Source organism: Armigeres subalbatus, chromosome 3 (genome assembly GCF_024139115.2).
Source record: "Armigeres subalbatus isolate Guangzhou_Male chromosome 3, GZ_Asu_2, whole genome shotgun sequence".
NCBI lineage: Eukaryota > Metazoa > Arthropoda > Insecta > Diptera > Culicidae > Armigeres > Armigeres subalbatus.
Genome location: NC_085141.1, coordinates 277447773 through 277473609, shown reverse-complemented (window position 1 = coordinate 277473609; position 25837 = coordinate 277447773). Strand labels below are relative to the sequence as shown.

At 40.7% G+C, this 25837-nt stretch overlaps 1 protein-coding gene across 12 annotated transcripts in view; it reads left to right on the top strand.

Annotated features, from left to right (window-relative positions):
• Positions 1 to 25837, top strand: part of LOC134224568 (uncharacterized) — a 287855-nt gene that overhangs the window by 175046 nt on the left and 86972 nt on the right. For all 12 annotated transcript variants that reach the window (XM_062703975.1, XM_062703973.1, XM_062703978.1 and 9 more), the window contains one exon: positions 12680 to 12989. In XM_062703975.1, the coding sequence (XP_062559959.1) occupies positions 12680 to 12989 (310 nt within the window). The remainder of the gene's footprint in view (positions 1 to 12679; positions 12990 to 25837) is intronic.

The window sequence follows — 25837 nt, the reverse complement described above, 5'->3', positions numbered from 1 at the left end:
ACAGATGTGCGTTGCTTCCGTATCGAGTGGTGTGCCCCCGAAAACGCGAGCACTTTTAAACTTGGATTCCGTCAGGAGTGACCTTAAACCGTTACGTAATTTGTGAACAGTCTCATAGGAAAGCGAGAAAGGCACTATCATTACTAGGTGTCTTGCACATATTGGACGAGTTACGGATAACACACAAATAATACATTAATCGAGCCATTTTCTCCGGATAATCGAGCCCCGGATAATCGAGCTGTCAGTTGATCGAGCCTCTGGATAATCAAGTCCGCCCTGTATTTTCACTTTTTTTGTGATCAATTGACAATGAGCGCCAAAATTTAGTTCAATTTTATAATATTTCAATCGATTCAAATAAGCTGTCTATTATATAGAAACAGAACATCGAGAAAGTGTATATTTCAGTGTGAAACTGAATAAAAGAGTAATTGTTTCTAGTGGTCAATCAGTTGGATTATCTTGGAGGCCATCTATCGCATATGGGAGGCACTCTTACTCCATAGCCCAAAACAACTCGTAATGAATAACCATTTTTTAAATGCTTCAGAAATTGCTTTTTCGCATTTTTTTCCAGCGGTTAAAATTTAAATGTAAACCCATTTGAAAGCACATCCGAGTTTTTAAGAAGTTTTTCAAAAGTTACAGAACAAATCACAGTGGCACACTAGCCCCAATCTCCGCTGCCATAAAAAAAATAATGAGTTTGTATTCGTCATAAATTTTGAAATTTTCACTCGTACAACCCACTATCTCATTAGGGTTTCGATATGGTATTTCTCTGCGGAACACCAATTTCTAAGGTAATTTAGATTCGACATCGTCACACTCCATGTTTTACATGAATCCGATACATATTTTTTTACAATAAAAGGCACATTCAATTAGTTCAATTCCCCAAATCAGCCATCTATCCCGACTAGCAGGATTCAACACATGACTGAATAAATATTGTAAACTATACTTTTTTTACACAACATCATAACCCACAACGGAAAACAACGACATCAAACAGTAATGATGACGTTTCCGTTTTTTTTTGCTACAGAATTAGAATGGGAACCCGGAACCAAAATTGGTGTGCTGCGCTCCTGCTACTGATGATGATGACGACGTTGTTTATTGGGGAGGAAATAAAATGTAGAACATGAAAAGCGGCGAACTAACGACCTGTCCCCAGCTGCCCTTCCACGTCGTTTGGGGGATTTTTCCCGCCAAAAATTGTGTTGATTTGTGAGTAGCGGGTGTGCATCGACTGGAACCTTATCGGAATCATTTTTTTACGTCTCGTCATTCAACATGATCGATCAATTTCAGACCTGGCGGTGATTCGGTTTTTATGTGAACGTCTGGCATTATATTTCGTAGATTTAATGATCTCAGTGAAATTGAATAAGGATAATATAAGATAAGTGCAGTACTTCGGCTTCATCGCTGCTTGGAGTATTATAGCGCAGTCCCAAAAGCTACTCAATCATCTTTTTCTCCAACTTATACTTCCGCTTCATCCTTATTTGAAATGATTAATTTCTTATTCTCAAGACTCTTATCTTTTGTCTCAGTCGAGTGTTATTGATTCTATTAATAAGGTACTGAGAAATCTAAAAATAGCAAACAATATATTATTTACTTTGAATTTATTTGGATATTAATCACTTTATCACATTTTGGTAGGTTCAATCAAGCTGATTTGGACTCTGAGCCCATACTTCATCATCAGTAGGATTCACTAGAATCCATCTATCAGACAAGATGAATTGAGAACCGTAATCAACTGTACATTTGACCGCCACTTTGTTCGACAGTGGTCAACCCTGGCACATTCTGACACTGACGAATGTGTGTAGGAAAAAGAACAATGAAAGTTAAAGTTTTTGACCCAAAACCGCACATACCATCAGGCCAATAATGTAGATGTTGTGCCAATCTTTGAAGGATTCTATAGTTAGTTATTTTTCCCGAGTGGGAGCAATTATAGGTCAAATTCCACCGGGGAAAACAGCTCTTGGAGATTTTTGAGAATGTGTATTTTGCGTACTTTTCAGAATTCTAAGATGGCAAATTATCTAGGAAACGTTGTAGTTCATAACTGATAAACACCTTAATGAACACTAAGCTGTGATGCGACTGAATCAGTAAAGAGAAAGTTGTATGATTGACGGCCCTGTCAACTATATATAGTGTGCCTCTTTTTAATGCTTTGTGTTGATGGCAAATTAATGGTTGCAATGGTCCAAACACGTAAAAATGCTATTGTCTACTGTAAATGCGAAGGCAAACGTTAGGTATTCAACATATTTTCTATCCATCTAAATGCATGTATTTTGTTATATCTAAGCACACGTATGCAAACGCCACTGGATATAGAAAGAGCAAGCAAACAATTTTCCAAAGGGTAATTTTGGGTAGTTTAAAACCATCATCATGCGATGTGGGAAAAAGTCCTACAAAGTGAACTGATGATGCAGCAATGGTATTGTGGGAAGGGGAGGGTCTGACTGGCGTCTTCTTTATCTTCTCGCCCATAGTTCCCCCGTCTGTAAGGCTTGCTTTCCGTTTTGTTTTCAAATATATTCCAAAAGGCACGAAACTCTGTATGCTTAGTCACATGGACGAACCACACCGAAATAATCTGAAAAATGGTGTGGATTATTATGCTTGGAACAAACTGCAAGCTGGGAAAATTGTTTTGTTTTATGGGGTGGCACATCGTTGTCTGATATTGCTCCCGGCTGTAGTCTGTGCAACTTTTTTGTTCTACTTCTTTCAAAAGTGTGCTTTACTGTATAATGGAGGGTTGAGTCGCTCGTGATAGTACTACTGGAGGTTGGCGTTAATTGTAATTAGTTTAGGCGATATTCGCAAACAATGCCATTATATGCAGATGGTGCATTCTTGTTGTATAGAGTCATATATTTCAGTAAACGTGTCAAATTATTTGGAAAATACTCGGGCAGACTGCAAACGCGATGCTAATTATGAAATGTATAAATGCTTGTTTGCAGAGATTTCGAGTTATTAACATGTCAATTAGGAAAACATCGTACCTTTAGTAACGTTGTTCCCTCCTTATATGTTGCCAGAAAATACAATAACATCTAATACATTCTTTTTCACACAAAATCCTCTTTTTTAGAACAGCACAATTATTTGATCAAATTCACAAGTTATCACCACCAATTGAAAAAAACTGAATATGACTATAAAAAGCATGAAATTCAGGGATCTACATTTTTTTCATAATTGATTTTCTACTACTACTACTATCTTCTAATACTATCTACGAGACAATACCAAAGACACGTTGAAAGTGGTAGACTTAAAAACCTATGGATGAATTAATAATGCATATATGAAATTTCCTTTTCAAGTCATGTCAACTGAAAGCTACGACCACGATAGCTCGGACTGGCAGTTTGAATTGCTCCGTTTATAAATATACCCACTTACTCACCAAACTTTTAAACTGCCACTATATTAAAATAATAAAGGGATTATTAATATTTATGACCGAATTTGAATAAAAAATATAGCAGCTCAACCGTCACCGGCATACAGATCTCGCTCCGTAAGCTTACTGCTGTTATTTTTCCGAGCGCGGTTTACTATTTTTCCCTTTGGGTCTGGGAAAAGTCAGCGCCGGGGGGGTGCGAGGCGAGTGGAAATATCTTGCTCGCTGGACCATCGCCGTCCAGCGTTGAGGATTTTTCGGACAGCGAGCAGCCAGCGTCAATGGATGTGACAACCGCAAGCATTGCATATATCGGGTCTTGCGAATCGACGCGGCGTGTTTTGTGGAACGATAATACAAGAAAATAATAGTGCCAACATTTTTACTTTCATTCTGTGTGCCCAAGCTAATAATACACTAAGTGCCTAAATGGTTCCGAACTCTTCTATATTCTTCAACTTTCATACTCCAACTGCTTATGGATTATTATTTGTAACAAAATATCAACATAATTCGAGTTTCAAAATAATAAAGAATGAAAGCAGCCATTGCCGGCCACCCCCATCTTCTCCGTTACTAGGGAAGGGAAGGAAATGAGGATATGGCATCTACTTAACGAAGTTGGTTGATAGGGAATGTAGTTTAGGAATATTATAATAAGCAAATGATATCGGGACTGATTTGCGATTTGATTAAGTAAAGTAAAGTGTTTTATCTATTCTGTAGAATGCAAGCATTTTACTCCAAAACTAATTCCCATATCTGACAGAGGAAAAACTATTCTGTCGGATACATACGGAGTTTTTTTTTTCAGAAAATGCTTGCTTTAGCAGGAATTTGTCTTCCAATGTTTGTTTACAGAATAAGTTACGCCCAAAACGCAAATCAGTCCCGATATAATAAGCATGAACAAACGCTGGGAGTGCTAATCAAAATAAGAAATTTATGTTACTACATTGATGATTTTCCTTGGATGGGCCGATGCTATTAAACTTGCTCTAGCTAATAAGCCTAGGTTTAGGCGCCATTGTTCGCTCTTTAAAACGAGAAAAAAAGTAAAATATATTAAATGTATCTCCTTAGGTTTTCAATTGAAATTTTTAAGTCATATTATACTCACTAAACACTGTAATTTATTCTGTTGTGAATGATCACTTTTGCGAAACTTTTTGCTCAGTCTAGCGTAATGGGAAGTGTGGGTTCGATTCCCTTCAGTAGGCAGTGGATATTTCAAAAATCTTTATACATAAAATTGATTTTCTGTCTGTCTGGACCTTATAGACTCCGAAACTACTGAACCGATCGGAGTGAAAATTTGTATGCAGGGGTTTTTGGGGCCGGGAAAGGTTCTTAAGATGGTTCGAGACCCTTCCCACATTTTGAAAGGGGGGCTCCCATACAAATGAAACAGAAGTTTCTGCATAACTCGAAAATTAATCAGAGAATAAATCAATTTTAGCCGAAACGAAGTTCGTCGGGTGTGCAAGTATTTCATAAATATTCTCCTAGTCAAAACACATGATTCCGGTCGGTTTCCTTGTTAACCTCTCAGCTTGCCAGACTGTGCATACTTTCCACTCTTCTGTCTCTAGGAGGCGCTGTAATCATTTAATCCAGCTCATTAGTGACATTCACTATCTTTACTTTATCATAAAGAGGCTCCCGAATTCCGCGAGTGATTTTGTCAAAAAAACAAAAAAGTTATACCTTGATGAAAAATAGTGGAAAAAATAAATTCTTCCACCGACACAAAAATATTTGGAATCAAAACCATTTAAAGCACAATACTAATGCTATTGCTTGATCATGACTTCAAACCACCGGTAAAAACTAACACAATAGTCGCTTCTAAATTCATCATTGATGATAAGAGTGAATAATTTGAACAATTAAATAATGGAGTGACGTCGAAAACGATTTAAAAGTTTGAATCAAAGGCAAAATCTGCAAATTTCATTTGTCCTTGAGTATTAACATACGTCAATCAAGTGGGACATATTTGAACAACATTTTCGAAAGAGCTATTTAAGATTGTGAAAATAACTTCGACACTCATATATCTTATGGATTTGAATTAGACGCAGTTTGTTATTGTTGGTTTTTTTTTTGCATTCTGGAAATTATCTTCTGTATGAAAAAGTGCAATGGTTATAACTGCGATATTTTTGCGTTTCAAGTGCAAATAATAATTTATTTACTCTACAATAGATCAACAGTTTTTGTTATTTTCAAACTTCGCATCAGATTTACAGATTTTTACATAAATAAAGACCTCAACAAATAAATTGGCAATTTCGTTATATTACAAATTTACAATCCTGCGCATCGCCACGTTTTTTTTTTGAGCACTGATTTATGTAATAATTTGTGTTTAAAGTGAAGATTTGCTTATACTCTTATACTCTCCACCTAAAACATTTGGAACAAAAGTAAGCTAATCGACCTTCAGAACTGAAAGCCCTGAGCTTCCCCTCATACAATTCACCCCGGCAGGGCGGCCTAGAGCAGGGTACTCCCACTTCCCTTCGGATTTCGGATGGACAAAATGAGCAAAAAGAAGAAATATTTCAAATAAAAAAACCTTATATTCTATCTGACCTTCTGTCTCCTCCCTTACTACGGCACTGGTCGACTCACTGGTCTCGTTGGAGCCCCTTCGTCGACGGTAGCACGCCAGCGGCTGGCTAACTGGTCTCTCGCTTTCTCCTTCGGTTCTTCTTCTTTTTCTCCTCGGCAGCCGTCCTTAACTATTAGCTAGGGGGAAGAGCAAGCTCCTTTGTCGGATCCCCCCTAGCGACACTGGTGTGTATATACACCGGACCTACCTACTCCCCGTAAGCAGTCCTAGTAGTGATCACGGTACATTACTACAGACGGTAAGCCCCTTTTTACGCGTCTGTCTTCGTTCTCCTTGGCAATTAGCTACGGACGTGAGAAATACTCATTCGGCTGAACTCCGTAGCGAGAACGGCGAGTGTTTATGGATGCTTGACTGGGCCGCCGGGAAGCGAATTTCCCATTGGCGTTTAGCTTCCCACTATGACGGCGATCCAACACCCTTGCACTACACTGCACAAGTACACGAACCGGCACTTTTTCCACGGGAATCACGGAACTGTCCACCCGACGAAGCTGGGAATTTGTCCTCCAGCTGAACACACGTCGATGGGAAGATCGCACACCCAAAAACGGCACCAACTTCTCCGGAATCGCAGCGGATAAAAAAAAACGTCTCCGATCTAGTTCACGGTTCGTCACTTTTTTTTTCACGTCATCGACCAGACCCACGGTATACAGAAAACAAGGTAGGCTCGTTAGAAAAATGACACTTCGAATGTGACGCATGTTTTATCGCCACATGTCAGAGTACAAAAGTAAGCATGCTGCGACCATAGAGCATCGTCTCGGTCCAGCTTGTGCGAAGATAGCAGTGACGTCACATGTTTACATTCAAACTGAATGTTTACATACGCGATGAGCCTGCCTTGTTTTTGTATGCCGTGGACCAGACCAAAACAAATAATCGCCATCGCTCCTGCCACCGTGTTCGGCTGTTATGCTGCTTATGTATGAGCGCCGCTTTTAGGCCTATGGGAGGAGCTCTGGCGCTAACTTTATTTAAAACCCTATTTAAACAAGCATTATAATTTAAATTCAACAAAACAAAACCCTATACAAAACAATGTGAACAAAATTTAATTCAAAAACAAACAAATTAAAACATTAACAATCCACAGTGGTGGTGTATGTTACCATATCAAAATAAAACAAAAGCTTAATGGGTAGCCAATTAAAACGACACCAAACTAGCCAAAATACACTCATGGGTCAAACACAATAGATACGTTTGCGTGCGTTTTGACAGTTTTCCCATGGGAAAACTGTCAAAACGCACGCAAACGTATCAATTGTGTTTGGCCCATCAGTCACAAGACTAAACAAAACGGGTTAATTGTAACTCGCAGGTTACAGAACGTTGGCTCAAGAGGCACGTTCCCCTCAATTTGGGAGATTTGTGCCATCAAGCGAACCGACCTTGGTCCAATGCTGCAATATTTAACATAATTGAATAGAAAAAAAATCGATCCCGAGCCAGGGTTCGTTTTGCTAGTTTCGTATAAAATGTATTGATTGGAATCATTTGATGGCGGCCTACCCAGAACCACCTTGCCCAGAACTGCAACTAACAAGAATCTGTTTTACAGCAAAAAATGTTCGAAAATGACGTAAAAATATGCATTTGTAATTCCTATTTGGCTACTAGATCCCTTGATTATACAACGTTAGTAACGCGCCGTACATAAAACTATGCTTTACTAATTCAATATTTCTGTAAATGTGGGATTTGGTTGTAGAATTTCTTTAGAAATCCTACTACTAGATTTTTTTCGTATTTCAGTCGAAATTATTTCAGAACTACATTTGATTTTTTTTTTCGATTTCTCGTGGAATTACTTGCATAATATTTCAACTTCTAGCATAGGTATTTTTTGATAATTTCTCCTTGTAGTCCATCGTAAAATACACCCGATTTTTTTCCCATAAAATGTCAAATCAAAACTCGCCAATTTCTCCTGGATTTTTTTCAACTCTCTTGGATTTTTTTTTGACAGTTTATTGGGAAATCCACTCTAAATAACGTTGAAAATTGCTTCAAGAAGTCATCCAAAAATTCCTCCAGGGGAATTGTCTCACGAAGTCCTTCAGGAGCTCCTTCGGATATTTCCATAGAAATCCCATCATAAACCCTTTTTCTGAAAGAGAAATTTCCCGGAGCAGTTCCTTGAGGGTTTCTGGGGGAATTTAAAAACGAATCTCCAGATAATGTTTTGGTGAAGTAGATGAATTTATAGGAGAACTCTTGGAGAAACTCGTGAATGTAAAAGCGGGAGAATTCCCAGAGAAACTTCTTAACATATTTCGAAGGAATTCTTAAAAGAATTTTCCTGAAAAAAAACGCTGAAGCTCATGGGGAAATAGAGCGGAAAGGGACTTTCCTGAATTATTTCCGGCAGATTTTTTGCACAAAATCATGAATGAATTGGATAAAATTCCAGAGGAATTTCTTTAGGAATGTACTGAATAATTTCTAAAGGATCTAATTCCTAAGAATTATTTAAAGATTTTCCGGGGGAAATTATTGAAGGAATTTTGGATGAAATACCTAAAGAAATTTTGGTTTAAGGTTCCCCCAAACACACGCGATGCGACAGTCGTGACACGATTCTATCGCTTGGCGACAGCGATTCTGTCGCCGTTGGTATGGAAGTGTAAATAGAACATTGCCTGCAGCGACCCAACGATAGAATCGCGGCGACTAGTTGTCGCCGTCGCGGCGATAAAATCGCTTAGGTCTGGGGGAGCCTTTAATTCCAGGAGGAAATTTCGCAAATATTTCCAGACAAATGAATGTGAAATTTATTGGAGGCAATCGCAATTCAATTTTTATTTAATTCCATGAAGAATTCCAGCAAAAACTTCTGGAGGTCCGGGAGTGAGCGGTAGATAAGGAAGAATTCCATGTAAATTTTTAAAGGAATTCAGTGAGAATTACGGTGTAGTTCTCGAAGAAATTTGTTAAGAATTCTTGGCGAAATTTGTGATGGAGTTCACAGGAAAATTTCTGGATTAGCTCCTGGTGGAATTTATGGACCTGGGAGAATTTTGAAAGGAATTGCAAAGCAATTTATTGACGAACGAACGGTGCAATTTATGGATAAATTCCTGGAGGACCCTCCGGAGGAACTCCTGGAAAAATTCCGGAAGAATTCCAGGATGAACTTCTAGAAGAACCTTCGGAGAAACTTCTGGATGATCCTCCGATGGAATTCACGGATGAACCTCCGGAGAAATTCCTGGTGGAACTTTGGGAGAATTTTTTGAAGAAAACTCCGAAGGAATTCCTGGAGGATTTTCCGGGGGAACTTCCCGGGCAATTCCTGGAGGAGCTTCGGGAGAAATTTCTGGAGGAACTTCCGGAGGAATCCCTGGAGGAACTACCGAAGGAACCTCCAGAGCAACTGCTGAACGAACTTTTGGATCATTTCATGGAGGAACTTCTTAAAGGTTCGTGTAAGAAAATCTAAAGAGAGTGTCGAAGAAAATCCGGAGAAATTTGAAACATAAAATTGATTCACGCCGACCCACGCCGCCACCGCTGGCTATCACACCGTCGCCGATAAAATTACAATCAGCGCACATGTCTAATCCTGTTGTTTACAGTCGATTAAATTTTAATTTCAAGATAGGGGGAATGACGGCTTTGGCAGGTTTTGTTCTATTATTGGCAGGGAGGTTTTTTATGACTGACTAGGTTCAAATTTGGCCTAAACATTCTTTGCAAATCAAAGAATATTGTGGCCAAATTTCATAAAATTCGGTCGGGTGATTTTTTTTATCATATTGAAAAAATTCGGTTATTAGGGTGATTTTTAGGCGGCTCCCACCGAAGGGGTTTGATAAAACGCTTTATTCTCACTCATTTGATGTTGCGGACCATATTTTTTTCACACAACTGTGTAAAACAAGTTGAAATGCATCATCAGAGCCGGTGCCCCGCAATTGGGGCTTTTTACAAGAAATTTATCGTGGGGTATAGCCCCCCGAATCAATTCATTATCGTAACAGCTTTCGAAAGTGTATCTCACGGTAGGCTACATATTGCGAGTGTATACAGAGATGATAAGTGAGATTTTTCATTTTCCTTTGGATTCAAACCCTGATCATGTTCCAGTTGTTTTCTATTCAAAATTGGTCGGATTGGGCTATGGGATTAGAAGTTAGGGTTAAAATTCATTTTTAAAGCAAATACCGCGTAAAAGTCTAGTCAGGCACTTACTCTTGACCGATTTGCTCGCAACAAGTTGTGTTACCGTCGTGCGGAGCTTCTTTTGACAAATCGGGGGCTACATTGAACATTTTGAAACAAGAACTGCAACGTAAATTACTATCAAATTGTCATTTTCACCATTCGTATCGTAGAGTATCTTTGTTGGATGGCAACTTTCGGTTTCAAATTTGTTTTTTTTTTTATTTTCTTTAGGAACTCAAAAATCCAAAGTAGCCCCCGGATTCAACAGCACGGCGGCACATTTCGCGCCTTGTTCAATAATAGATCGATACATATGCACCCCAAGTTTTTATTCAATCATATTTATATTCGTCAATAGATTATCTAATTAGTGTGGAGTGTACTGGTGGCAGACAAGTAATTGGCCTCAGAAAAGTCATCGAAATTGTAAGTAATAAATTTAGTTGATTTAGTTGATGTGATTGGGCTATTTTCAAGTTTCCAAATAATCTTACAAGAGACCTTAAAATGCAAGCATTTGGTGTGCTCCAAAATGAGATTTTTGGCCAAAATGAGATTTTTATAAATTCTGAATCCTCGATCAAAAATAGGTATTCTGGCAAAAAAAGGAATGTATGAAATTTTTTTCGTTTGTTTGACAAACTACATATATGTGCATGCACTTTGAAGACCAATTATGGAGTGCTCCTTGCAGATTTCGCGCTGGAAGATTCGGTACCAATTTGTTCAAAAACAATTTTACGTTGTGGTAATGGATTTACGCAGTTTCTCAAACAAATGATTCAATTAGGTTTTGACCATGTTCAAGTGATTTTCAATCATTTAAGTGTTTAAAAAGAGTTCCACTCAAAAATCGTAGGTTTACAAAATTCTTGAATTAATTATAAATCATCGTAAATTGATTATATTGTAATTTCCTTTTCTTTTCTGGACATTTTAGTAATATAATCGCTTGAATATGATTTACATGTAAATTCCAAAATAACAGAAGCTGAAAAATTCATGCAGGGTTAGCAAAAACCGCTCTCAATAGATAACGAACAACAACAAAAGAAAGGCAAAAACTGTTCCGAATCATAACAAGCCATGATAACAAAATTATCAAACTTGTATTCAAGTGCGAAAAAACAGAATCGGATAGGCAACCCCACAGAATTGATGATTCTCGCTTTGTTCTCGCTCATTTTGTGTTGGGGACCGCACAGCTGTGTAGAACAAGTTGAAATGCATCATCAGGGCCAGTGCTCTCCACATTTGGTGCTTTTTAAAAGAAATTTATCATGAGGTGTAGCCTTCCGAATCAGTTCTTTATCATGACAGCTTGCGAAAAAAAAGTCTCTCACGGTATGCTAAAAATCGTATATGTATACAGAGATGACAAGTGAGAGACTTTTTTATTTTCTTTCGATTCAATCCCTGAATTCATGACAAGCTGTCATAAATTTGCACGTTAGGATTTCTTAAAACAAATTAATCCAACTAATTTTATTTGCTTTTCGATGATGTTTGATGATTATTACGGCTACGCAAGTATTAGATTAGATTAGATTATTGGATATGTTTATGTATTTCATAATTTTGTAAGATTTATTATTATGTGATTTATAATCATTCTCATCCTTTCTTAACTGTTTTTTACGGTTTTCAATATGTGCAGTGATGTGAAAAGTAATTTGATGTTTCTAACTAAAATTCCAAATTGAAGGAAAGAACTTCGAGGCCGTATTGAAACATCATTATAAAATAGATAGGAATATTTTTTCGAAGCGGAGACTTTACCACTGTTTATTTTTTGTCATGAAGGGCCTTCAAGAACACGCCGTGTTGGTGATTACTACTGTTTTCTCTCGCATCATAACTGTACGACCCGGAAAGTTTTACATCGAACAACACAAAGCTGTCCGAAATCCGGCCAATGCATATCCTATTTGGGGATGATCTCGGTCGGAAAACTCAATTTCACATGTCTCCATTTAATCCATGGCTTAATCTTGCTCGTGTGTTTTAAGTACTGGTGTGATTCACAGTTATCGATCCTACTTTTCCTTGGAAAAATCATCGAAGGTCATTAACAACATTCATTAAAAAAAAATATACACACTCGACAAAAAGGTCTTTGATGGTGGCAGTTTTTGTTGATAAAATTCGAATTAAGTTTAATTGGACGATTGCATAACAATCTTGGAAAGCAAATTTGATCTATTATTAATTGGAAAATAAGCAAACAACAAACGTGGCTAATTACGAATTTGGGAAAACTAACTTTAATGAACTGCACTAAGCGCATGTCAGTTAGGTGCAGTTAACGGAACCGATTTTTAGATTGCTACAATCGTACTTTAATTCATTGCAGTGCAATTTCCTATCAATAACGAAAAATAACAAATTGCCACTCTTTTCAAACTTCATTTCAGTCGTGACCGAGGATTTTCCACATTGGCTCCACCGCCTGCCGCCACCGGAGGAATAAGTATCAATGAACACTCCAACCAGCTATCAACGGCCAGCGGTGCCCCCACTGCAACCACATCAATTCCGACTAGCCTGGATGTTGCAACCGTTACCACCGCTGCCGGTACAGTGGTGAAGACAATGATGCTCAATACCAGTGAAATGATATTCATTTACATCATCCCTGCGCTGTTACATCTCGGTGGGTTTGTGATGGCAATTTACATTTACCGCTTCGCCGATAACGAACATTTGCAGTGTTTGATAGAAAAGGTAGGTTTAAAAATAGCCGATGGTGGGAGTAGCTGGTACTAACCAGTAAACATTCACCACATGCAAAACATATGCCGGAAGTATATCCGTTGGGTGTTTGTTAATAGTGATTATTTTGCTGGTAGACTTGGAAATAGCAAAGTTTCTAACAGAGTGGGCTAAAATCATCGTCTAAGCAGCAGAATATAAAGAACATTAAGTGATTTCGGTTTCAGCCAAACTTAACCGGCGAATGTTGCATTTATATTCAATTCTTTACAAGAACCTTGCAAAATCTGTATCAAATTTTGACCCACCTGAACAGCCTTTGCTCGCAAAGTTATCTGAAGAAATGGTCGATTGAAGCTCTATATGATTTGAAAGGCAAATTAATAAAAGTTATTTGTTTCAATTAATGCTTGCTTTTCTGTTGTAAACGATTAAAAAGTCAGTTTTTATGGCCTCTCGCTGGTCTTAAGAATAACAAGCTAGAGAGCTGCTTACACATTAGAAAAAAGTCTGGATCGCTGTATAAACTTTGATTTGCATCTCCGACCACTCTGAATGAAAATAGAGCCGTAGCGCCACCATCAGTGCACATGGAGACGCATGGTAATGAATTTTGTGCCGTTGACTCATATAACGAACACCTAAGCACATTTTCACTTAGGTGAATATTATAACACATGAATTAAAATATTTTAATGGATCAATTGTTTTCATCAGGTAGCGAACAGAACTTTCATATAATTATAATTCATAAATTCATTTTTTTTATTCCTTTATTTATTTATTTAGGCACTCTGTGTTACTTAACCGCTACTGTGCCGAGATCTACTGTGGTATTCTGCTTTGCAGAATCCACACAGAATCTATTTTTAGATTTCCATTGCCATTATTGTTGTCGTTGCCAGTCCATCTCATCGTGAGTCCATTGTGTCCGTTTGACCATGTCGTGTATCCAATGATCGTTGCATTGTTCGGTTGCCATTTTACCCGGGTACGTTGGAGGAATGCCTCCGAAAAGAACAAGTGTCAATCGTCATCAGGCAGCCATGACGATAGGCGCGTCTCCCAAAACGCTACCGCATGGGCTACGCATCCGGCGACTGACGAGGGTTTGGTGGAGGGGCTGGGAATCGAACCCATGACCATTCGCTTATGAGGCGAACGTGTAGCCAACTACGCTACGGGACCCCCCTAGTAAAACTATTCAATTGTACTTTCTCTTTTAAATGGAGTAAGTTTATTCAGAATCACTATTTTACTTGCATTTTATCGCAAGTCTTCCGTTTTGTCTTCCTAAAGAACTTTTAACAATAGGCTAATCCAACCGCTTCTAAATGTTCAATATTTGAAAAGAAATCGCACGCAAATATGATGTTCCAAGCATGCGTGACAGTACCACAGTCCACAATTGTGTATGAAGTCACCATCCTGGTATGATCACGGTCGTGGTATTGGTAGTAATCTGGTGACCGCGAGCATCACAGATCCTTTTTGTATGTCCCAAAATTACAAAAATAAGAAACAAACCAAATTCCATTGCTTTGTTTTTGATGGGATAGAAATAGGAGCTATGAAATGAAGTGCCGAACCGTTCCCCTATTTAATATTTATGTATCGATCATCCAGTTTTGGTATCCTAACTGTATCAGCCACACAGAGAGATCCTCTTGGAAACATCATGGTTGCCATAATATGACCTCTGCCTTTCAGTGGACTGTATTGTTTGCATACATAGTTATCAGCATCAGGGCCAAATTTGGTGGGGGGATCTGTGGTAACATGGCCCCGTGCCCCCATAAATATTCTGTACCAAAACCAACTTGTTTTATACATTTTAGGGACCCCACAAGCTGTCGGCCCCGGGGCCCCCTGTCGGCTAAATCCGGCCCTGATCAGCATGCCAGCTTTGTTGATAACTGTCACTGTTACTCTATTCGAGAAACAAAATACTTACTTAATACCAAACATATTTAATTTTTGCACAAACGTTTTTACGTTAGACTATGAAGAATTGTTAGGATATAATAAACCAACCTTTTTTAGACTTGAAAGAACCTAAATATGTTCAACTCATAAAGGGATCGATTCCCCCCGTTAAGGGGATCAAATCTCCCGCAAGTTTTGAAAATGCCAAATTTTCTATCATTTAGAAAAATCGATTTTTGATAACTTTCATGAAAAATCATTCTCTTCCAATGATGTTTTTGAATAACTAATTAAATTGTTCATCAAGTCCATCTAAAATCGCATAAATTTAAGCACTTTACATCGACAAACATCCGAAACAAAAAGTGGTGATCATGTGTGCATTTTTAACTAGCTGGATTTTTAACGTATCGGAATAGTCACTTGGATGCAGAAGGTTCGACGAAATGGGGAAACCAGCCCAGAGACTACCGACAATGACCGAAAATACAATCCCCCCCCCCCTTTCCTCGATCAACGCGTCCGTGGGCCAATCGTTGACTCCAAAATGGCCCCACCGTCAACACTACAGCTTTCCACTTCCCAAAGGCACAGCGCAAGATCCGACCTGGCCGTGTTTTCCATTCTCCTGACAGATAAGTACTGGTCTACTGGTCTCGGACTGGCGCAACAAAATACAGTTGTCCGACACTGGGTGCTGCGGATAGAGCCGCTTTTCTGCTCTCAAGCGAGTAGCAGGTTATTTTGAAATCAATCCCATAAGCAAAATTATTTTGCAGTTACTCAGCTGTCAAACATTTACCACTTTTTGAATTTCTCTTTCCATGCTGCATGAAGGCGCACACATGCATGAGACTCTACATGACTTTACGATGGTTTACATACATTCCTGCTCAAATCAGCTGCTAAATCTCGTGAAATCTCGTAACGAGTGCTTTTTAGTTGCATTCCTACTGTGCGGTGCACAACGTCACGAATGGGACGGAAACGGACCCAACCATGTGCGGTGCACAACGTCAAAAACGGAATAGGGAAACGGACTTTTCCTTCCGGGGGTGCAGTCAAAATTTTGCTACTGGCTAACACTCAACAGGCCAGAGAACAACATGTAATCCATGTGCAAGGCGAACCGATATCCACAAAAGATTACCGGAAGGGTCTTGGATCGGCTCGCTGGGATACAATGTTGTTTCTTGTTGAGGCTCCAGCAGCGGGGATCTTGACTGAGGAAAGCAACAGATTGTCCGTGTGCAGTCGAAACGGTGTCCACATTAGATTACCACTGGTGGGGTCTATTTTATTTATTTATCATCAGACTAAGGCCCGAGTGGCCTGTGCTGCACATAAAAGACTTCTCCATTCAGCTCGGTTCATGGCTGCACTTCGCCAACCACGCAGTCTGCGGAGGGTCCGCAAGTCGTCCTCCACCTGATCGATCCACCTTGCCCGCTGTGCACCTCGCCTTCTTGTTCCCGTCGGATCGTTGTCGAGAACCATTTTCACCGGATTACTGTCCGACATTCTGGCTACGTGCCCGGCCCACCGCAGTCTTCCGATTTTCGCGGTGTGAACGATGGATGGTTCTCCCAACAGCTGATGCAACTCGTGGTTCATTCGCCTCCTCCACGTACCGTCCGCCATCTGCAACCCACCATAGATGGTACGCAACACTTTCCTTTCGAAAACTCCCAGTGCGCGTTGGTCCTCCACGAGCATCGTCCAGGTCTCGTGTCCGTAGAGAACCACCGGTCTTATAAGCGTTTTGTAGATAGTCAGTTTGGTACGGCGGCGAACTCTATTCGATCGGAGCGTCTTGCGGAGTCCAAAGTACGTACGATTTCCAGCCACTATGCGTCTCCGAATTTCTCTGCTGGTATCGTTATCGGCGGTCACCAGTGAGCCCAAGTACACGAATTCTTCAACCACCTCGATTTCGTCACCACCGATACAAACTCGTGGTGGGTGGCTCACATTGACCTCTCTTGAGCCTCTTCCTATCATGTACTTCGTCTTCGACGTGTTGATGACTAGTCCAATCCGTTTACCTTCGCTTTTAAGTCTGATGTAGGCTTCCTCCATCCTCTCAAAGTTACGTGCCATGATATCAATGTCGTCGGCGAAACCAAATAACTGGACGGACTTCGTGAAAATCGTACCACTCGTGTCAATCCCTGCCCTTCGTATTACTCCCTCCAAAGCGATGTTGAATAGCAGACACGAAAGACCATCACCTTGCCGTAACCCTCTACGGGTTTCGAAGGGACTCGAGAATGCCCCTGAAACTCGAACTACGCACATCACCCGATCCATCGTCGCCTTGATCAACCGTATCAGTTTATCCGGAAATCCGTTTTCGTGCATTAGCTGCCATAGGTGGTCCCGATCGATTGTATCATATGCGGCTTTGAAGTCGATAAATAGATGATGTGTGGGCACGTTGTATTCGCGGCATTTCTGCAATACCTGACGTATGGCGAACACCTGGTCTGTGGTAGAGCGTTCACCCATAAATCCCGCCTGGTACTGCCCCACGAACTCTCTTGCAATTGGTGTTAGTCGACGGCATAAAATTTGGGAGAGTACCTTGTAGGCGACGTTCAGCAATGTGATTGCGCGGTAGTTGCTACAATCCAGCTTATCGCCCTTTTTGTAGATGGGACACACGACACCTTCCATCCACTCCTGCGGCAGAACCTCATCCTCCCAAACCTTGGTAATCACCCAGTGCAGCGCTCTAGCCAGTGCTTCACCACCGTGTTTAAACAGCTCTCCTGGTAGTTGGTCAACTCCAGGGGCTTTGTTGTTTTTCAGCCGGCCGATCTCCTCCTGGATTTCTTGGAGATTCGGAGCCGGAACTCGCATGTCCTGCGCGCGTGCTCCTAGGTTCGTTACCATACCGCCACCGTTGTCTGTCATATAGCCATTCAGGTGCTCTTCGTAGTGCTGCCGCCACCTTTGGATTACCTCACGCTCGTTCGTAAGAAGGTTTCCGTTTATGTCCTTACACATATCGGGCTGTGGCACGTGGCCCTTACGTGAACGGTTCAACTTCTCATAGAACTTTCGTGCGTTATTAGCGCGGTACAGGTCCTCCGTCTCTTCACGGTCTCGATCTTCCTGCTGGCGCTTTTTCCTCCGGAAAATCGAGTTTTGTCTGTTCCGCGCCCGTTTGTATCGTGCCTCTTTCGCCCTCGTGCGGTGTTGCAGCAATCTCGCCCATGCTGCATTCTTCTCTTCCACTAACTGCTCACATTCGCCGTCATACCAGTCATTTCTCTGATCCGGAGCCACCGTGCCTAGTGCAGCGGTTGCGGTGCTTCCAATGGCGGATCGAATATCTCTCCAGCCATCTTCAAGAGATGCTGCGCCTAGCTGCTCTTCCGTTGGGAGTGCCACTTCCAGCTGCTGCGCGTAGTCTTGGGCTAGTCTACCGTCTTGTAGCCGCCCAATGTTAAGCCGCGGCGGACGACTCCGACGCGTGTTGATCACCGTCGAGAGTTTTGAGCGCAGACATACTGCGACGAGGTAGTGGTCGGATTCAATATTCGCACTGCGGTAAGTGCGTACGTTCGTGATGTCGGAGAAGAATTTACCGTCGATTAGAACGTGGTCGATTTGGTTTTCCGTTACTTGATTAGGTGATTTCCATGTGGCCTTGTGGATATTCTTACGGGGAAGAAAGTGCTTCGGACTACCATTCCGCGGGAGGCTGCAAAGTTTATGCATCGTTGGCCGTTGTCGTTCGATACGGTATGCAGACTATCCGGTCCGATGACCGGTCTATACATTTCCTCCTTCCTACCTGAGCGTTCATGTCACCGATGACGATTTTGACGTCCCGCAGTGGGCATCCATCGTATGTCTGCTCCAGCTGCGCATAGAACGCTTCTTTCTCGTCGTCGGATCTCCCTTCGTGTGGGCAGTGCACGTTGATGATGCTATAGTTGAAGAAACGGCCTTTTATCCTCAGCTTGCACATCCTTGCGTTGATTGGCTGCCACCCAATCACGCGTTGGCGCATCTTTCCCAGCACTATGAAGCCGGTTCCCAGCTCGTTGGTGGTGCCACAGCTTTGGTAGAAGGTAGCCGCTCGATGCCCGCTTTTCCACACTTTCTGTCCTGTCCAGCAGATTTCCTGCAGCGCTACGACATCGAAGTTGCGGGGATGTAATTCATCGTAGATTATCCTATCGCAACCTGCGAAGCCTAGCGACTTGCAGTTCCATGTTCCAAGCTTCCAATCGTGATCCTTTATTCGTCGCCTAGGTCGTTGCCGATTGTATCGAGTCGTATTATCTTCTATGTCGTTCGTAATAGTTGTTTTTAAAGGCGGCTTATTGGGCCTGCGCAAACCTCCTGTCTCGTCGGAGGGCCGTCGTGTCAGGGCTGTTTAGCGTCCCACCTAACACCAGGACTTGGGCTTGTGCGCTTTGAGCGGCACACGGTCGCTTTGGCAGAGCCTACTTGCGGATACATGCAGCTTTTTATAGAGGTTTAACAGGGCCCACTGTCAAACCCCACCACATCCTAGGCAGGCGCCACAACTCGCAGATGGCCTGGGGAGGGATCGTCAAGCCCTTGGACATAGTCCCTGCTGCCCCCTGGTGGGGTCTAATGTGGATCGAATCGAAGGGACAATTCTTGACTGTTTGATTCCTCCAACGATGCTCCGATGAGCGGCAGAATGGGTGGATTGTATGGTAGTGGATCAGCAGCAGCGATCGATTCTCTTGCAGCGGCGCAGTGGAAACTGGATTTGGATGGTGGTCTGATAGCAGAATAAAACTCCGGGTTCGCTCTTCCTCTCGATGTATATTCGTTGACAGTCAAATACAAAATTCAAATTCTGCACGAAAGTGCCTGGTTATTTATAGTTAAATTGTTTGAATGTGTGTGTCAGATGGACATTAAACTAATCTTCAAGCTCCACCCATTACCATGGCAACGCCAATACAACAAAACCTAACTGTTCCTGGTGGGCAGAGCTTGCTTTGTTAATTGCAAGATTGAATTAAAATTTATTTTTTGTTTTGTTATTGTTTACTTTTTGTTTAAGGGAAAGGTACTATCAATTATCGAATCGGAATCAATTATAGCAAATTTCATACATATAGATAACACACAAAAGTATAAACAAAAATTACACGTTCGGAACCGAACACCTACTAATTATCCACTCGAAATATAATGTGAATATATTTGTTACAAAGAATGCAAAACTCAAACTAAGTTTATTTTTATTTTTTTCCCAAATAATAACAATACTTCACAATATAAGAAGATTGTGGTTATGTTCGTTTTAGCATAACCACAATCTTCTTTGTTTGGCTCCGGCACAATAGAAAATTTTGGCTTTAGTTTGACAACCAAATCGATTCTATCCGCACCACCCAGGTCCGACGTATCCCACCTTTCATCTCTCATGCCGCCCTGCAACGTTAATGTTTACACGCCCATGCTAATGTAGTGCTCTCGAATACACCACCACTTGTTTTAATACGTAAGTAGTCTATCCATTTTTTCCCGAGCCATCCGAAAACTTTCCCTTCGTTCAATGCCCTGGGGTCCGGGAGCAAAAAAGGCTTTCTATGCCCACCCCATGAGCTGTCGTTCGGGGCTTGAGCTAGCCCCCTTCTGAGGCAGCAGCTACTCCCGGAGTCAAATGTAGTTTCAACTGTGTGGTCGGAGAGGCACTGGATGCAATCGTTCTTCTCGATATTTTTCGTCATGCTTTAGCGATATCTATCACGAAAAGTGATCATGTCAGATTTGATGGATGCTCGAATGCTGACTGTTTGAATTTCTGCAAAACGGACATCGAACTATTGCGATGCAAGTTATCCCGATTCAACTGGAACGTTTTAAATTACTTAGAATTTTTGTTTTGTGTTTTAAAATTCAGATTATTTGTAGTTCATTTACAATTGAAGGTTATTACAGTTTTAAAAATTTCGTCCAACTAAGAAGTTTACATCTATAGCGTTTGTTAACATTGTGCTGGTAGTAGCCGTCGTACATTTGTCGTAATAGTGCGCATCGTAAAATTGGTCAAAAACAGATCAAGATTTCTATTTAAAACTACTTGATTTTAAGTTCAGCGTACGACTGACTGCCACCAAGCCATACATGTTCCATAGTTTCCGCGTTGTCAAGTCACGTCTTGCCACGTATACGGGAGCTCGGCAACGTTTTCATTGGAAAGGACGGTCGAAGGGCCCAGAAACCGCGGCCGGCTCACAGAATCTCAAACACCATGTGCCGCTGCAGCTGCTTTTTTTATTCTTTCGATTATTTGGGAGGCACATAAAATCTTCTACTTTCAATAATTGGAGGACAAAGGACATGTATGCGAGGTCAAGACATGCCAACACTTCCCTAACCGGTTTCCGTTGTTTTCCTCGGACCCGGAGATGTTCATTTAGCGCAGCTCTGGGGCCACGATGCTCCTCGCACACCCACACGACATGATCAATATCCTGATAATTTCTGCCGCAAACACAGAGATTGCTTTCTGAGAGCCCCACTCGACTCGAGTCAAGTACGAGACACTAAAGACGACCTTACTGTTGAGGTCGAAATACGTATCTGTCAAGGTACAATCAAGTGGTGGAATGAAATGGGAAGGAGCTTGTGCTTCTTCCCGGTAATATCCACCTCATGCTTTTCGTCGTGTTCGTGCTCGTTTTTTTGTGCTAGTGTCAAGTTTTTCATCTTGACGATCGCACATTGTTCACCGCTGTGGCGCTGAATGAGATTTCATTTTTCTGCAGTCCTAGAACTGCACGGCAAAATCCATGCACCTTCTCGAAAGACGACTTGACTGGGAAGCGCGAATAATCTATTCGGAAAGCGTTTTCTCGCCTCATCACGAAAAATTACGAGAGCACGCGACGCGGCACGGATTGATGAAAGACAAACCACCGGATTAAATCGCTTGGCTTTTGAAGAGCGCCATCGAAAACTCGATGGAGACGCATGGTACTGTATTGTGTGCTACCATTTCCTGGATTTTCGCTACCCATGTAAGATGAACCTTGATCCACTTAGTATTTGACCGCACGAAATTAGACATTTCTTCGCGGAAAAAGTACATAAAAAGGTGGTTCAGGTTTTATTATACAGGGAATTTAGTAAACTTTGCAGGAAAAAATATTGAAAAATTATTCATTTGCATTTTGGATGAATTCTCGGACTTTTCTCTCGATGTTGCTCGATATTTTTTGCACAGTAGAACGGATCTTCCATTTTTTCACACCACTATTCCATATAAGATGGTTTTTTGATTGTTTTGCACCATTTCTTAAGGTTCCTTCTGATATTTGCCTAATATCTTTCGTTGGAACGAAAATTTGGGCGTTTTGGTGGATTGATAGTTTTTTCAATAACGTTATTATCATTCGGTTCATACCATTCCATTGCATCCCATCTGTAACGGCAGCTTGTTAAGTCAGGGCAAAGCAACACCGGACAGTCGTGTGATTGAATGAATGGCAAAAATCGCTTTTGAAGACACTTCTCTTTGTATATTTGCCCATTTATAGTCGTTCCAGGGATGAAAAGTTTAGTTTTCTTTCCACTACTGCAAATGTTTTGCAATACCATCAATTTGTCAATTGGCATCAATACTGATGAAACTTTCACCATAAATTAAACAAACCTTCCGCAACGATGTGATGTATTTTACTTCTCGGTACGGCCACCAGAGGCGCCGCAGTAATTGGAAAGAAACGACCAAATACTAAGTGGATCAAGCTTTAGTTGATTAGTCTTACCAGGTTTCTTGAACCTTTCAGTGATACATGCGAAAGTTGCTGACAAATTAGAAAGAATATTATAGTGTTCTATTTAATAACTATAAAAGCAAAAACCTTTCAAATATTTCAATTGCATAACCTAAGCTTTTATTACCATTCTTTCTCTGATTCAATTTCTAACTTTTTTGGACTTGAAGTAAATAAACGCAATCAGAAATTCTTTCCATCAACCCAAATAACAAACGGCATGTATTTATTAATAATTTGAAAAAATCTGTAGTTGATGGCTATGATAGTTTATTTTATTTACAACATCTAAAAACGGCATACAATCATAAATGCGATGCTTCTCACGCCAAATTTTGATTTGTTATTCACATTTTTTTTCATGTGAATATGACCGTTGCACAACTCCAACTGCATTACCGCTCCCACTCTATCTTTTCGCATGGGACAAGATAACCGCCATTAATAATAAATTTAATAGGTAAGTGTAAACATCATAATATATGGCATACAACTTACCCCCGTTTTTTACCCTTGGATCGGGTTCACCCATATTTAACACGGCACCTCTGGGATGAAGATACATACACATGTAATGCCCCAGCAGCAGCAGCACGAATGTACACACAACAAACACGGGGGTGGTTTTAATAAAACCATGCACAATGAAAGGTGCCTTTCCTTAAACGAGGCATATTGCCGAACGGGTGGAAAAGCCGTAGCGTGGTTGTATGGAAAACGAAAAACAAATATAAATTTGGCCGTGTCGACGTGTTTAAAAACCGATGCACAATTCCGGAAAAGCTCCCCGGATGGCTTGGTCAGAAAGTGCAGTTTTTCGCACATATCCATAAGCTCGATTTTGCCCCCAGAACACAGCTGTGCAACAATACACCCATTCCTTACCCAAGGCCAGTAATGGGTCGGCTATGCTCAACGTAAAGCAACTATTGAAACCCATTTTTTACCCCCTGGAAACAACGAGGCGTTGGGCGTGTTCGACCTTGGAACATGATGATGAGCTTGATTATCATTGCAGTATACCGCACTGAGAAGGGCCATCAAAAATGAATGGGAATTGGTTTTTTTTAATCCACATTCGGAAAATAAAACCAATATTTTACCGAAATATGGTCATCCCCATGATAGCAATAACTGTCATTAAAAATGCATGTCCGTGGTCAATGTAACTTCAATTTCTCAATTTGTGGTTTATCATAGGGAACATATAATGTCCTTTTATAGTTTGTATTGATGGAAATAAATGAGGATGGGGATTAAACACATCATTGACGATTGTATATGTACGTTTCCTTTGCTAGAACATAAAAAAACAGTTTAGATTATCTTAGATAGCTTTGACTGACCACACAGACGCATGCTTGCTACTCCGTGAGTAACCAGAATCAATTAATTTTCAATAATTCTTTGAAGATTACTACAGGAATGTCTTCGGTGATTCCCGGAGAGATTTCTTCTAACATTTTACAGAAATTAATCCAGTAATTCCTTAAAAAATTCTTCCAGGAATTCCTTCGGAATTTCCCTTAGACATTAGGTCATCGAATTCTTTCTTTAATTTCTTTCAAGAAAATCCTAAGACCTCCGGAAACTCCTGCAAGAATTCCTTGGTAAACTCATTGAGCATTATTTTTAGAAATTATCCCAGGAATTTTTCAAACAATTCTAGAATAAAATTCAAAGAAACTCCTGGGGAATTTATAAACGAATTTGTGAGTGTTATGCTATGTAATAAGTGTTGCCGAGAAATTCTTCAAAATTTAGTCTAATGAATGAATTGTTTATGAATGACAGGTAAAACTCGTCTTTATGTGTAGGTTTTCCTAGGGATCCTATATTAAGAGATGTGCGAATACTTTTCCAGACGATTTAGCAACGCTGTTATTTTCGTAAACAAACGCTGCCAGCACTTGCCGCAGTGAAAAATGTTTAGGCTTGCACATGACTTTACATTCAAAGACACTTTTTGATTATTTTGTCTATCCTCTAGCAGTGCATTTTCGCTAAAATTAAAGAGCAATACGAATGAACACGATATAAGGCATCAACTAGACTACTTTTACTTACGAAAGCAAAACAAATAGTTTATTCGATAAAACTTTTCATAAATTCTATTTCACCAAAATCGCAATACCTTTCGATCTGCAACAATAACGATGTTCATTTGGCTCAGGCTTTGACAGTTCTCAATGCTCGATTGGCTCAAGATGGCCGCTTTCGCATATCTCTGAATGTAGGATCCCTAGGTTTTCCTAGCACTTTAGTAACTGCAAGAGCAGGGCATGATTAGCCTCCACCACCCTAGAATACCGCATCCGACCACTCACCATAGTTTTCCAACCTAACACCAGAGGGCCAGAAGCACCTTCGTTAAGTAGCCATTAAGGGGTGGCGTTATAGGCGAATTTGAGTAAAGCTCATCGATCATTTCGACATCTGGTGGTCGTCACAAGAACCACGAAAAAAGTGTCGTTGGCCAAAAAAGTGCATTGGCAGCATACGGAGGGAGTACGGTTTTCGCGTTTTCTGATTAATCCAATCATTTATGAAAGCTGAAATAGTCTCAAATTGGAAGAAAATTTTGTTTTCTTTCTTTTTTTTGAGCTTCCATGTGTGCTTGCATATGATTTTTCCGATTAAACAGCACATCTCTTGCAGTGCCTCCACCGCACAATCTTGGTTATGAATTCCCGGATTTTCAATAGGCGAATTCGAGAAGGATCCAGTGACAGAGTGCGCTGCGAGTGTTTGGGAGAAAAGTCGTCAGAAGCAATTATTTACATTCAAAATCAAATTTTCTTCATTAAATTTACTTCACTTTTTGGTATATGGACACATGTTTTCCACTGGCAATGTCTTCATACAGTCTTTAAGCAGCTGTTGAAGACGAATCCCACCCAAATAAGCCGCGAATTAAAAATCCGGGAAATCATAACCAAGATAGTGCGGTGGAGGCACTGCAAGAGATGTGCTATTTAATCGGAAAAATCATATGTTAGCACCCACGGGATGGAAGCTCATCCCAAAGAAAGCAAAATTTTCTTCCAATTTGCGACTATTTCAGCTTTCATAAATGGTTGGATTAACCAGAAAACGCGAAAATCGTACTCCCTCCCTATGCTGCCAATGCACTTTTTTGGCCAACGACACTTT